This window comes from Hyla sarda, chromosome 7 (assembly GCF_029499605.1).
Source record: "Hyla sarda isolate aHylSar1 chromosome 7, aHylSar1.hap1, whole genome shotgun sequence".
Taxonomy (NCBI): Eukaryota; Metazoa; Chordata; class Amphibia; order Anura; family Hylidae; genus Hyla; species Hyla sarda.
The window spans coordinates 203,882,588-203,898,026 of NC_079195.1; the positions used below are offsets into that span (position 1 = coordinate 203,882,588).

The following is a 15,439-nucleotide window of genomic DNA, read 5'->3' on the forward strand; positions in this document are numbered from 1 at the left end:
CATACTGGCTGTAGAAGAGAAACCAAGCAAAATATTTTATTTAAGACCTATGGTGCATGAATTTTCCCCCTCCGCTATTATAAATATAATAAAAATAAGCATTAAAAGGTGTCTATTGCCTCACATACATACAGTCCTCAGCCCCATCTCTCATTAACTTAATTTTGCTCTTATGTTGGTCCTAGGTTCCTGGATCATCTTGCCCATCTGCATCTGGACACTTTCCTGTGCCAAAAGGGCTCCATTGCATCTTTGCACAACTTTTTTTTTCTATGAATAAGCTATATTTAAAAATAAATAAAAAATAGAAAACGACTTTTAGATAAGTGAAAACTGCCCAAAAAAAAAAAATAAATAAAAAAATAAAAAGTTTCCATTGTGCAGCACAACAGACAAGGTCCGCTGCATGCTGGATGTGGTTAGAAGAAAGTTCATGTGTAGTTCAAAGTTTGGTAAAACATTACCTTGGACCACGCTGTGCTAGAGAAAGTGACACAGTTAAGAGTCCTGATGTCCCTGCCAGCCTGAAACCAGAGACCCTGCCGCTCTGTAACTCTTTGTGTTCTCTTCTCCTCTCTTGCAGGCCTGCACCGGCATTGAGAATATAGATGAAGCTATCACACTGCTTGAGCAGAACAACTGGGACTTATTAGTAAGTGTCTTTACTATTTGATTTTAGATAGATTTATTTATGTGTGTGTGTATATATATGTATGTATGTGTGTGTGTGTATATATATATATATATATATATATATATATATATATATATATATGTATATAAAAATAATCAGGAATCATTTTAACAATTCATCTGCGCTCCATTTTTATTCCGTCATCTTTGGCCATGTTCACACATCAAGAATTCTGGCAGGATTAAGGCTTGAGTTTGACGCCTAATTTCTGACACAATCTACTGGCAAAGTTGTAAAGTAAAAACAAAAATACTGCAGTAAAATATAAAAAGCAGCAGTATTTATTCGGTTTTCCAAAGGATAGGGGATAAGTGTCAGATCTGAAGGGGTAGGCTCTGACTGCACTATAGTTGTGTAGTAAAAGATTCAGTATAACTTGTGTTCTATTCATTTATATGCTTATTTAAGGCAGAGGAGTACAGTGGGCGGTCTTACCCACTGATTAACAGTTGACTCTATCATCACACTACTATATGGGAAAAAGCCATCAGTCACTGACTAGGACCGCCCACTGGACTCCTATATGGAAAGCCATCAGTCACTGATTAGGACCGCCCACTGGACTCCTATATGGAAAGCCATCAGTCGCTGACTAGGACTGCCCACTGGACTCCTATATGGAAAGCCATCAGTCGCTGACTAGGACTGCCCACTGGACTCCTATATGGAAAGCCATCAGTCACTGATAAGGACTGCCCACTGGACTCCTATATGGAAAGCCATCAGTCGCTGATTAGGACCGCCCACTGGACTCCTATATGGAAAGCCATCAGTCACTGATAAGGACTGCCCACTGGACTCCTATATGGAAAGCCATCAGTCGCTGATTAGGACCGCCCACTGGACTCCTATATGGAAAGCCATCAGTCACTGATTAGGACCGCCCACTGGACTCCTATATGGAAAGCCATCAGTCACTGATAAGGACTGCCCACTGGACTCCTCTGCCCAGAATGAGCATATAAATGAATACATTACAACTTCTGTGAATTTTCCTGCAAAACCATATATCAACCTGCTTAGCTCCTTCCTGCGCTATAATCTTCACTGTATGTTAATGGGAATGGTCCCCTTTAACACAATTAAGTGGAGTATTTGATATCCTATTCACATATAAAGGAAAAATCTGCATGGAATGTTGAATGTGCTGCAGATCAGTATTACAAGGAGTCTAATCCGCGTGTAAATCCATCACAGCAACTACAACAAGATATCCATTTTAAACTCTGATTTCTGCTGCAGATTTTTTGAGAATCTGTAAGTATGGAGTTTCTGTGTATACATTGTAGGGTCTGCATTTTTTTTTTTTACTTGTTCATGGATTGTGTCTTGTATTGTAGCTCACAACAATCCAAGTGTAGCAGCAATACCAGTAAGTGTAAGAGCAGATACTTTTTTTTTTCCAATTCAGGACAGACCTTTTAAGACTAATTAGAAAGGGTTCATAACAATCAATTGCTTGCATTTATTTTTGATCAGTAATTTTTTTCTTTCAAAGGGCAGGCTAGAATACCCCCGCTACGAGCGGACACACAGAGCTACTCAGCTTCCGCCGGGAGCTCCCTCAGCAGTCCCTCTATGACTGCCATTGGTGCATCCACAGCGTGAAATACCCTGTGGATGCGCCCCCTGTGACCCTGCCCTGAAAGGAGTTATCCAGATTAGAAAACAGAACAGTTTTCTTAAAAAAATAAATAAATAAATAAAAACAGCAGATGTGGTGCTGTTTTTGGAAGACCTTAGCTCTGTTTTTCTATTCCTGGATAACCCTTTAAAGCCATGTTCACACAGCCAAAAATGGTTGGAAAGTCCATTTGAAAAATCCAGGCAGAGATTCCGCTAATCTTAATGTTCCGGTGGGTGCTAAGACCGCTCATAAATCCGACATGTCATAGACGGTAAGGGTACATTCAGACTAGTGGATTTGCAACGTATTTTACGCTGCAGATCCGCTGTTGAAGGACCTATATGCTGGCTTTACATGTGCCTGCTCGGAGCGGCAATACGCCGCTACGTGCAGACACACCGAAACGATGTGCGGGTCGTACTCGCACACATCGCGGCTGCTCCCCCTGCTCAATGACCTGCTGCAATGTGCGAGTATACTGCGCATGCGCGCGACGACTCGCACATTGCAGTGTGTCTCCTCGTAGCGGCGTATTGCCGCTCCGAGCAGGCACATGTAAAGCCAGCATATAGGAGGTCCTTCAGCGGCGGATCCGCAGTGAAATACGCTGCGAAAATCCGCTCGTCTGAACGTACCCTAATGCAGAGTCCACAGAAAGAATAGACATGTCTATTCTTTCTGTGGGTACTGGAATCTGGATTTCTGAAAACTCCACGATGTGCACAGTGCAGCAGAATCCTATTAAAATCAATTGGACTTTGCTGCAGCGGAATATTCCTGCGGAGTTCCGCTTTAAACTTTGCTGTGTGAACGTAGCCTTAGGGTGCGTTCGCATGTGGCATATTTTGCTGCGTATCTTTTAAAGGCTGATTTTCCTACCCATTGAAGTTAATAGGTAGCAAAATCAGTTGCAGAAAATGTGCAGTAGAGATGAGCGAACTTACAGTAAATTTGATTCGTCACGAACTGCTCGGCGGTTGCTGACTTTTCCTGCATAAATTAGTTCAGCTTTCTGGTGCTCTGGTGGGCTGGAAAAGGTGGATACAGTCCTAGGAAAGAGTCTCCTAGGACTGTATCCACCTTTTCCATCCCACGGGAGCACCTGAAAGCTGAACTAATTTATGCAGAAAAAGTCCTCAATTGCCGAGCCGAGAAGTTCGTGACGAATCGAATTTACTGTAAGTTTGCTCATCTCTAATGTGCAGTACCAGTGTTTCTCAACCAGGGTGCCTCCAGCTGTTGCAAAACTACAACTCCCAGCATGCCCGGACAGCCTTTGGCTGTCCGGGCATGCTGGGAGTTGTAGTTTTGCAACAGCTGGAGGTACCCTGGTTGGGAAAAACTGCCCTATACACAGAATTATTTTTTTTCCCCCCGTTTTACAATTATAGGAGGAAATGCCCTTTTTTTTTAGTTTTATAATCACTAATACTAAATTCATAATTCCAGTTTACAGTTGCCGTTTGCTGGCTCTTAAGTTATTTCACGAGACTCCGTTCCCAGCTAATTCATGATTTACTAGCCCCCTGCTCCGGTTTCCTTCCTGTCGCTGTCAGTGCCCCTTTAATATTTTTGTTCTCTGTTTAATCAGTGATTAGAGCAAAGATACTGTCAGAAACAATACGCTGGGAAGGCTCTGAGTCCCAGGTGGAGGGGTAACATGTGATCTGGGTGTGAAAGGCTTTACACGTGTCTTGGTTTGTGAATGAGCTCAGTGTGTGGCCAATATAGGTGGTGCCATCGGTCTTGTGATATGTGGGAGGAAGCTTTGCTTCTCGATTTCTTAAAGGGGTACTCCGGTGGAAAACTTTTAAACACTGGTCTAATCAGTCCAGAAATCTAGGTGATACATTAAGTGATTGTGTTAGAACTTTAAAGGGGTACTCCAGTGGAAAACTTTTTTTACATTTACTCCTATTAAAAAAAAAATCTTAATCCTTTCCGTACTTATTAGCGGCTGTATGAACCACAGGATGTTCTTTTCTTTTTGGATTTATTTTCTGTCACAACCACAGTGCTCTCTGCTGACACCTCTGTCCATGTCAGGAATTGTCTAGAGCTGGAGGAAATCCCCATAGCAAACATATGCTCCTCTGGACAGTTCCTAAAATGGACAGAGGTGCCAGCACTGTGGTCGTGACACAAAAGAAATCCAAAAAGAAAATAATTTCCTCTGTAGTATTCAGCCGCTAATAAGTACTGGAAGGATTAAGATTTTTTAATAGAAGTCATTTACAAATCTTTTTAACTTTCTGGCACCAGTTGATTACAAAAAAAAAAAAATGTTTCCACTGGAGTACCCCCTTAAAGTTCTAACACAATCACTTAATGTATCACCTAGATTTCTGGACTGAGATTAGACCAATGTTTCCCAACCAGGGTGCCCCCAGTTGTTGCAAATCTACAACTTCCAGCATGCGCGGACAGCCAATGACTAGGCATGTCTAGGCATCCTGGGAGTTGTAGTTTTGCAACAAGCTGGTTGGGAAACACTGGATTTGAGACAGATACTAATTAAATAAAACCTATTATGTTTTATTATTATTTTTTTTTTATCTTTCATTCTTTTTGTACAATATTATGGAGGCAGCCGTCTTTCCTCAAGACAATCTGCTATGGACAGCCGAGAAGAGCCCGCCCTTTCAAATACGCTGCGGAAAACCCTGCAAAAACAAAGAGCGTGTGAACGCACCCTTAAACAGCATTTAGGAAGATGCTTTACGGCAAGCCTCATGGACATAGACTAGTCCCACTGATATGAATGGGAAAAGTGTCTGGGTGTGGTCAGTGACCTTTCTAGAGATCATTCTAGAGCAGGGGTCTCAAATTATCTGGGGCCACTGGAGGTAACGGCTGAGTGAGGCTGGGCCGCATGTGCCCCTCACATATAATTCCCCCATCGTGCGCCCCTCACATATAATGCCCCCATCATGTGCCCCCTCACATATAATGTCCCCATCATGTGCCCCTCACATATAATGCCCCCATCGTGCGCCCCTCACATATAATGTCCCCATCATGTGCCCCCTCTAATATAATGTCCCCATCATGCGCCCTTCAAAGTAATGCCCCCATCATGCGCCCCTCACATATAATGCCCCCATCGTGCGCCCCTCACATATAATGTCCCCATCATGTGCCCCCTCTAATATAATGTCCCCATCATGCGCCCTTCAAAGTAATACCCCCATCATGCGCCCCTCACATATAATGCCCCCATCGTGCACCCCTCACATATAATGCCCCCATCGTGCGCCCCTCACATATAATGTCCCCATCGTGCGCCCCTCACATATAATGTCCCCATCGTGCGCCCCTCACATATAATGTCCCCATCATGTGCCCCCTCTCATATAATGTCCCCATCATGCGCCCTTCAAAGTAATGTCCCCATCATGCGCCCTTCAAAGTAATGCCCCCATCATGCACCCCTCACATATAATGCCCCCATCGTGCGCCCCTTACATATAATGCCCCCATCGTGCGCCCCTTACATATAATGCCCCCATCGTGCGCCCCTCACATATAATGCCCTCATCGTGCGCCCCTCACATATAATGCGCCCCTCACATATAATGCCCCCATCGTGCGCCCCTCACATATAATGCCCCCCACATATAATGCCCCCATCGTGCGCCCCTCACATATAATGCCCCCATCGTGCGCCCCTCACATATAATGCCCCCATCGTGCGCCCCTCACATATAATGCCCCCATCGTGCGCCCCTCACATATAATGCCCCCTTCGTGCGCCCCTCACATATAATGCCCCCATCGTGCGCCCCTCACATATAATGCCCCCATCGTGTGCCCCTCACATATAGTGCCCCCATCATGCACCCCTATGTGAGGGGCGCATGATGAGGGCTCCTATTTAAACAATTGTGCCCCCTAAGAAGATAGGTTAGCCCCTGGTTTTAAAGGGGTTATCCAGGAAAAAACTTTTTTTTTATATATCAACTGGCTCCAGAAAGTTAAACAGATTTGCAAATTACTTCTTTTAAAAAAATCTTAATCCTTTCAGTACTTCAGAGCTTCTGAAGTTAAGGTTGTTCTTTTCTGTCTAAGTGCTCTCTGATGACACGTGTCTCGGGAATCGCCCAGTTTAGAAGAAAATCCCCATAGCAAACCTCTTCTAAACTGGGCGGTTCCCGAGACACGTGTCATCATAGAGCACTTAGACAGAAAAGAACAACCTTAACTTCAGAAGCTCATAACTACTGAAAGGATTAAGATTTTTTAATAGAAGTAATTTACAAATCTGTTTAACTTTCTGGAGCCAGTTGATATATAAAAAAAAAGTTTTTCCCTGGATAACTCCTTTAACCCCTTAAGGACCAGGCCATTTTACACCTTAGGACCAGAGCGTTTTTTGAACATCTGACCACTGTCACTTTAAGCATAAATAACTCTAAGACGCTTATACCTATCATTCTGATTCCAAGATTGTTTTTTCGTGACATATTCTACTTTATGTTATTGGTAAAATTTTGTCGATACTTGCATCGTTTCTTAGTGAAAAATTCCAAAATTTGATGAAAAAATTGAAAATTTAGCATTTTTCTAACTTTGAAGCTCTCTGCTTGTAAGGAAAATGGATATTCCAAATAATTTTTTTTTTTATTCACATATACAATATGTCCACTTTATGTTTGCATCATAAAATTTACGATTTTTTACTTTTGGAAGACACCAGAGGGCTTCAAAGTTCAGCAGCAATTTTCCAATTTTTCACAAAATTTCCAAAATCACAATTTTTCAGGGACCAGTTCAGGTTTGAAATGGATTTGAAGGGTCTTCATATTAGAAATACCCCATAAATGACCCCATTATAAAAACTGCACCCCCCAAAGTATTCAAAATGACATTCAGTCAGCGTTTTAACCCTTTAGGTGTTTCACAGGAATAGCAGCAAAGTGAAGGAGAAAATTCACAATCTTCATTTTTTACACTTGCATGTTCTTGTAGACCCAATTTTTGAATTTTTACAAGGGGTAAAAGGAGAAAATGTATACTTATATTTGTAGCCCAATTTCTCTTGAGTAAGCACATACCTCATATGTCTATGTAAAGTGTTCGGCGGGCGCAGTAGAGGGCTCAGAAGCGAAGGAGCGACAAGGGGATTTTGGAGAGTACGTTTTTCTAAAATGGTTTTTGGGGGGCATGTTGCATTTAGGAAGCCCCTATGGTGCCAGAACAGGAAAAAATACCCACATGGCATACCATTTTGGAAACAAGACCCCTTGAGGAACGTAACAAGGAATAAAGTGAGCCTTAATACCCCACAGGTGTTTCACGACTTTTGCATATGTAAAAAAAATGTTTTAAAAATGTCACTAAAATGTGTGTTTCCACCCAAATTTCACATGTATGCAAGGGTTAATAGCAGAAAATACCCCCCAAAATTTGTAACCCCATCTCTTCTGAGTATGGAGGTACCCCATAAGTTGACCTGAAGTGTACTACGGGCGAACTACAATGCTCAGAAGAGAAGGAGTCATATTTGGCTTTTTGAGAGCAAATTTTGCTCGGGGGCATGTCGCATTTAGGAAGCCCCTATGGTGCCAGGACAGCAAAAAATACCCACATGGCATACCATTTTGGAAACTAGACCCCTTGAGGTATGTAACAAGAAATAAAGTGAGCCTTAATACCCCACAGGGGTTTCACGACTTTTGCATACGTAAAATAAAAATAAAAAATTTCACTAAAATGTGTGTTTCCCCCCCAAATTTCACATTTTTGCAAGGGTTAATAGCAAAAAATACCCCCCAAAATTTGTAACCCCATCTCTTATGAGTATGAAGGTACCCCATAAATTGACCTGAAGCGCACTACGGGCAAATTACAATGCTCAGAAGAGAGGGAGTCATATTTGGCTTTTTGAGAGCAAATTTTGCTCGGGGGGCATGTCGCATTTAGGAAGCCCCTATGGTGCCAGGACAGCAAAATAACCCCCACATGGCATACCATTTTGGAAACTAAACCCCTTGAGGAATTTAACAAGGGGTACAGTGAGCATTTACCCCCCACTGGTGTCTGTCAGATCTTTGGAACAGTGGGCTGTACAAAATTTTTAATTTGCGCAGCCCACTGTTCCAAAGATCTGTCAGACACCAGTGGGGGGTAAATTCTCACTGCACCCCTCATTACATTCCGTGAGGGGTGTAGTTTCCGAAATGGGGTCACATGTGAGTTTTTTTTTTTTTTTTGCGTTTGTCAAAACCGCTGTAACAATCAGCCACCCCTGTGCAAATCACCTCAAATGTACATGGTGCACTCTCTCTTCTGGGCCTTGTTGTGCGCCCCCAGAGCACTTTGCGCCCACATATGGGGTATCTCCGTAGTCGGGAGAAATTGCATTACAAATTTTGGGGGGCGTTTTTCCCTTTAACCTCTTGTCAAAATGAAAAGTATGGGGCAACACCAGCATGTTAGTGTAAAAAATTTTTTTTTTTACACTAACATGCTGGTGTAGACCCCCAACTTCACCTTTTCATGAGGGGTGAAAGGAGAAAAAGCCCCCCAAAATTTGTTAAGAAATTTCTCCCGAGTTTGGCGATACCCCATATGTCGCCCTAAACTGTTGCCTTGAAATACGACAGGGCTCCAAAGTGAGAGCGCCATGCGCATTTGAGGCCTAAATTAGGGACTTGCATAGGGGTGAACATAGGGGTATTCTACGCCAGTGATTCCCAAACAGGGTGCCTCCAGCTGTTGCAAAACTCCCAGCATGCCTGGACAGTCAACGGCTGTCCGGCAATACTGGGAGTTGTTGTTTTGCAACAGCTGGAGGCTCCATTTTGGAAACAGTGGCGTACCAGACATTTTCATTTTTATTGGGGAGGGGGGCTGTGTAGGGGTATGTGTATATGTAGTGTTTTTTACTTTTTATTTTATTTTGTGTAAGTGTAGTGTAGTGTAGTGTTTTTAGGGTACAGTCACATGGGCGGGGGATTACAGCGAGTTTGAGCTGCCGCGCAAAATTTGCTGCATCGCAAACTTGCAGCCTGATAAGCCCCCTGCCCATATGAATGTATCCTGTACATTCACAGTGGGGGGGGGGGACCTCCAGCTGTTGCAAAACTACAACTCCCAGCATGCACAGTCCATCAGTGCATGCTGGTAGTTATAGTTTTGCAACAGCTGGAGGCACACGGGTTGGGAAACACCGAGTTAGGAAACAGACAATGTTTCCCAACCAGTGTGCCTCCTGTTGTTGCAAAACTACAACTCCCAAACATTCTCAGGCATGCTGGAAGTAGTAGTTCGGCAACATCTTTAGAGCTAGATGTTGCCGAACTACAACTCCCAGCATGCTTGGAGTTGTAGTTTTGCAACATCTGGAGGACTACAGTTTGCAGACCACTAATACAGTGGTTCCCAATCTGTGCCCTTCCAGATGTTGCAAAACTACAACTCCCAGTATGCCAAAACTGTCCAGGCATGCTGGGAGTTGTAGTTCTGCAACATCTGAAGGGCCAGATGTTACAGAACTACAACTCCCAGCATGCCTGGACAGTAAGGGCATGCTGAGGATGGGTAGTTTTGCAACATCTGGAAGGCACAGTGGTCTCCAAACTGTGGACCTCCAGATGTTGCAAAACTGAAACTCCCAGCATGCCCGGACGCCAAGAGCTGTCTGGGCATGCTGGGAGTTGTAGTTTACAGGGTCCCTTTACAGCAATGCATGTCGCTTTACGGCGACGTGCATTGCTGTAAAGGGCCCGACCGCGGCTGAAGATCTACTCACCTGTCGCCGCCGCCGCCGGGATCCGGGTCTTCAGGGACGAGGTAAGTACCGGGGCTGGTCCCCAGCACTCCCCCGTCCCCCGCCGCTTCCTCCGGTCTTCCTCCCGTCCTGTCCGGACTTTCAGGGGCCGGGCAGGACGGGAGGAAGTAACCGCCCCCCCTCCTGCGATTGGTCGGTTAACTAACCAACGGATCGCAGGGTATAGGAGGAGGTGGCCGGTTTGCCACCTCGCTCCTATACTTCAGCATGGTCCTGGCTGTGACAGCCGGGGTCATGCGAAATTACCGGGCGGTCGGGTCCCAGAGACCCGATCAGCCCGGTATCGCCGCAGATCGCAAGGGCGATTTCCCTTGCGATTTGCGGCGATCGCCGACATGGGGGGCCTACATGGCCCCCCTCGGCGTTTGCCCTGGATGCCTGCTGAAGGATTTCAGCAGGCATCCAGTTCCGATCTCTGCCCGGCGAGCGGCAGAGACCGGAAAATGCCATGACGTTGTGGAACGTCATTGGTCCTTAAAGCCCAGGGTGCCATGACGTTCCACAACGTCATTGGTCCTTAAGAGGTTAAGCAGGTCCTCCCTTATTAGGCAAGTAATTAGGCAAGTTAGGTTAAGTTTCACAGCTACAGTACTTACATCTCGCTGCTGCAGCTAAAACGAGCCTTCTTTGTGGGAATGCGCATGTTAGGTGAAGTCATCACATGCGCGGTGCAGGACGTCAGCAACCTGGCGTCCTGCGCTGACGATGCGATGATGTAGCAGGGAGATATAGGTACAGTAGCAGTGTGTTCCGACGTGTGTGAAGTTTTCCGGCATTTAGCGCTGCTTGCCCGAAGAAGGGCTAAATGCCTGCAGAAATCACCTGCCCGGCGCCTGGGCCGAGAAATTTCGTTACACGGGCCGCAAATGGCCCACAGGCCGGGAGTTTGAGACCCCTGTTCTAGATGGATGGGGAGACTTATCTGTGAGCAACAGCTATTGTGTGTATCTTTTGTTATCTAAACACTCTAATCACCTTTCACTGTACTCCCGTCTGCGTTGATAAGGACATTGCTGGAAAGGGATCTGTACAAAACAAGAAGTCTCAGATTTAGTGTTGGGCCTAGTAACCAGAATGGAAACTGCAAGATTTCAAGATTGTTTTATAACATCAATAGTAAAATAGTGGAACCTGTTTCTTGTCCGGAAGCGCTGGAGGGTCTCGGTTGTGACCATTGGAACGGAAGGCTGTGATGTCAGGACTCCGCCCCCGTGTGACGTCACGCCCCGTCCCCTCAATGCAAGTCTATGGAAGGGGGTGTGACATCCGTCACGCCCCCTCCCATAGACTTGCATTGAGGGGACGGGGCGTGACGTCACACGGGGGCGGAGTCCTGACGTCTCGGACATCCGTTAGAGTGGTCGCGACCGAGACCCTCCAGCGCTTCCGGACAAGAAACAGGTGGGTGCTGCATGCAACATTGCGGGGGTCCCCAGCGGCGGGACCCCCACAGTCAGACTTCTTATCCCCTATCCTTTGGATAGGGGATAAGATGTCTAGGGTGGGAGTACCCCTTTAAATTGCCCTCTTCTCACCCCTAGAACTCTTTCATTTTTCCATTTATGGGACTCTTCTTTTGCACCGTGATCTGCAGTATTTACCAGTGTCATTTTTGTTCCGATGGGACCTTTTTATAATTTTTTTTTTCTGGTATATAATGTTGCCAAAAACTAGCAATTCTGGACTTTTTTTTTTCCCCACATTTACACCAGCATTGATCATTGTTATCGGCGCCCCATTAGTACAGTCTGTGGAGGCTGCCTGCAGTGTTGGAATACAGATCAGGTATAAAATCCCCTTATTTTATAGGGATTTGCTAGGTATTGTATAGGTATTTGCATATAGACGTTCAAGTTTTTTTGCACACAGAAAACTTTGGAGTTGGTGGCTAAATACATATCAAGAATAGTTTTTAAAGGGTACCTTTTGTCAAAAAAACTTTTGATATATTATAGATTAATGTATGCAGAATAACTTTCTAATAGCATGTTATTAAAAAATATGCTTCTTTCTATTTAATTTTCCACTTTGAAAAAATGACCACTAGGGGTCTCCCTACCAGTCCTTTTTTTTTTTTTTTTTATAGATTTCAGACTCCTGCTGGAGTCCTAAATCTCAGACTGCAGCCGGGACACAGACAAACTCCCTGGCAGGGAGCAGTGCTGAGCTTATCTGTGTCCCGGCTGCAGTCTGAGATTTAGGACTCCAGCATGAGTCTGAAATGTATAAAAAAAAAAGCACTGGTAGGGAGACCCCTAGTGGTCATTTTTTCAAAGTGGAAAATTAAATAGAAAGGAGCATATTTTTTAATAACATGCAATTAGAAAGTTATTCTGCATACATTAATCTATAATATATCAAAAGTTTTTAATGAAAGGTACTCTTTAATTTTTAGGAGTCCCCACCAAACTATCCCCAATGTGCAGTATGTTTTAAGAAGGAATAAGAGATTCCAAGTATGAGTTATTAATTCTTTATCGGATCTGGCCTAGAGACAGCAGAAAACAGATTGCCATGTCTTGTATTGGAATGTGTGTTCTCAGGTGCTTCTCTTCTGCTCCCAAATTTCTCATGATGCTGCGAAATGTATGCGTCATCGAAAAGTTAAAAGCCATGGACCTCTTGGTATCTTTACTATCTTTTTTTTTTAATTTTTTATTATTATTACTCAGATTATGTGAAAAAACATGTTATTACGTAGTGGCCTTGTATTGAAATTAAAAAGTTTATCAGGTTTTCCCCCGATGATTCTGGACTCAATACCCCATAATAGAAGTGAAGACAGATGGTAACAAATCTTTGCTTATTTATTGAAATGGAAAAACTTAAATATTGAATTTACATACGTATTCAGACCCTTTACTTCACTAGAGTCAGCATTAGCCGCTGCTCTATTTAAAGGGTACCTCTCATCAAAAAAACTTTTGATATATTATAGATTAATGTATGCAGAATAACTTTACAATTGCATGTTATTAAAAATATGCTTCTTTCTACTTAATTTTCCACTTTGAAGAAATGACCACTAGGGGTCTCCCTACCAGTCCTGGCAGCAAGCATTTCAGACTCATGCTGGAGTCCTAAACACTACGAGCTGCCAGTCTGCTTTGTTCACAAAGGAGAACACTCAGAGCTGCCAGCCTGCTTTGTTCACAGCCTGTTTGGCTGTGAACAAAGCAGGCTGTCAGCTCTGAGTGTTTAGGACTCCAGCAGGAGTCAAAAATGCTTGCTGACAGGACTGATCGGGAAAAATACAATAGAAAGAAGCATATTTTTCATTAACATGCTATTGGAAAGTTATTCAACATTCATTAATCTAAAATATATCAAAAGTTTATTTGATGAGAGGTACCCTTTAATGTCTATGAAGCTGCCGGAGACTGCGAAGTGCTGTGCTTGGCCATCACTGGAGGCTTCATAGCAAATGATTGGAGCGGTGGCACATGCTGACTTATGGATCTTTTGAGTCTGTTTTGTGCCCCTTAACACATGAAACATTGTTGTATGTGGTTTTTGAGGCAGTTTCTATGATGACAGGTTAACAATGATCATTTGTTTTCTGGTGTTTCTGGTTATCACTGAGCTGATGAGTTAAGGTCCAGTTTTAGAATAGTTTTTGTGTATTGTACAACTATGCAAAGTATTCCCCATGCAGAAGGAAGAGCGTTGTCGCTCTGGTGCCACCTATTAAAGGGAGCATCTCTACAAAATCCTTCCTCCACCTCTTAAAGATCCTTGAAACCTGACTGGGGATATCAGGCAGGCCAAAAGGAAGAGTTCTCATCTGTGGACAGCGGATTGGTGGATACGAGGAATTGATGGAGATTCCTGAGCACCTAAATGCGGGATCTGACCGTGAACTAGAGGATAAACCTGTTCTGTGCCCACGTAGAGACAATGCTGCGCACATGATTATGTATGGTATTATGATGTATGCTAATGACATAGTAAAGGCACTCATTATCTTAAATTCATATACATGTGACTTGAAAGTAAATTTAGGGGTATTCCCATCAAAGTGTTCGATCATACACGACATAACTCGTATGATGAACTTATATTTAGGATATATTTTGGTGATGCTGCTCTGGGGTCTGTATACAGGGTGATTTCTGCTCTGGTGTCTGTATATACAGGGTGATTCTGCTCTGGGTCTGTATATACAGGGTGATTCTGCTCTGGGTCTGTATATAACGGAGGTCCTGTCCGGGGGTCTGTATGTAACGGAGGTCCTGTCCGGGGGTCTGTATATAACGGAGGTCCTGTCCGGGGGTCTGTATGTAACGGAGGTCCTGTCCGGGGGTCTGTATATAACGGAGGTCCTGTCCGGGGGTCTGTATATAACGGAGGTCCTGTCCGGGGGTCTGTATATAACGGAGGTCCTGTCCTGGGGTCTGTATATAACGGAGGTCCTGTCCGGGGGTCTGTATATAACGGAGGTCCTGTCCTGGGGTCTGTATATAACGGAGGTCCTGTCCTGGGGTCTGTATATAACGGAATGTCCTGTCTGGGGGTCTGTATATAACGGAATGTCCTGTCCTGGGCTCTCTATATAACGGAGGTCCTGTCTGGGGGTCTGCATATAACGGAGGTCTTGTCCTGGGCTCTCTATATAACGAAGGTTCTGTCCTTGGGTCTGTATATAACGGAGGTTCTGTCCTGGGGTCTGTATATAACGGAGGTTCTGTCCTGGGGTCTTTATATAACGGAGGTTCTGTCCTGGGGGTCTGTATATAACGGAGGTCCTGTCCTGAAGTCTGTATATAACGGAATGTCCTGTCTGGGGGTCTGTATATAACGGAGGTCCTGCCCTGGGGTCTGTATATAACGGAGAGGCCTGTCTGGGGGTCTGTATATAACGGAGGTCCTGTCCGGGGGTCTGTATATAACGGAGGTCCTGTCCGGGGGTCTGTATATAACGGAGGTCCTGTCCGGGGGGTCTGTATATAACGAAGGTCCTGTCCTGAAGTCTGTATATAACGAAATGTCCTGCCCTGGGGTCTGTATATAACGGAGGTCCTGCCCTGGGGTCTGTATATAACGGAGAGGCCTGTCCGGGGGTCCTGTATATAACGGAGGTCCTGTCCGGGGTCTGTATATAACGGAGGTCCTGTCCGGGGGTCTGTATATAACGGAGGTCCTGTCTGGGGGTCTGTATATAACGGAGGTCCTGTCTGGGGGTCTGTATATAACGGAGGTCCTGTCTGGGGTCTGTATATAACGGAGGTCCTGTCCGGGGGTCTGTATATAACGGAGGTCCTGTCCGGGGGTCTGTATATAACGGAGGTCCTGTCCGGGGGTCTGTATATAACGGAGGTCCTGTCCG

General features: G+C 44.6%; 1 protein-coding gene across 1 annotated transcript in view; it reads left to right on the top strand.

Annotated features, from left to right (window-relative positions):
• The window catches only part of FAF1 (Fas associated factor 1), a 295,823-nt gene that overhangs the window by 36,215 nt on the left and 244,169 nt on the right, over nt 1–15,439 (top strand). Inside the window, exon 2 of the mRNA XM_056532377.1 lies at nt 584–652. Coding sequence (XP_056388352.1) covers nt 584–652 — 69 coding nt within the window. The remainder of the gene's footprint in view (nt 1–583; nt 653–15,439) is intronic.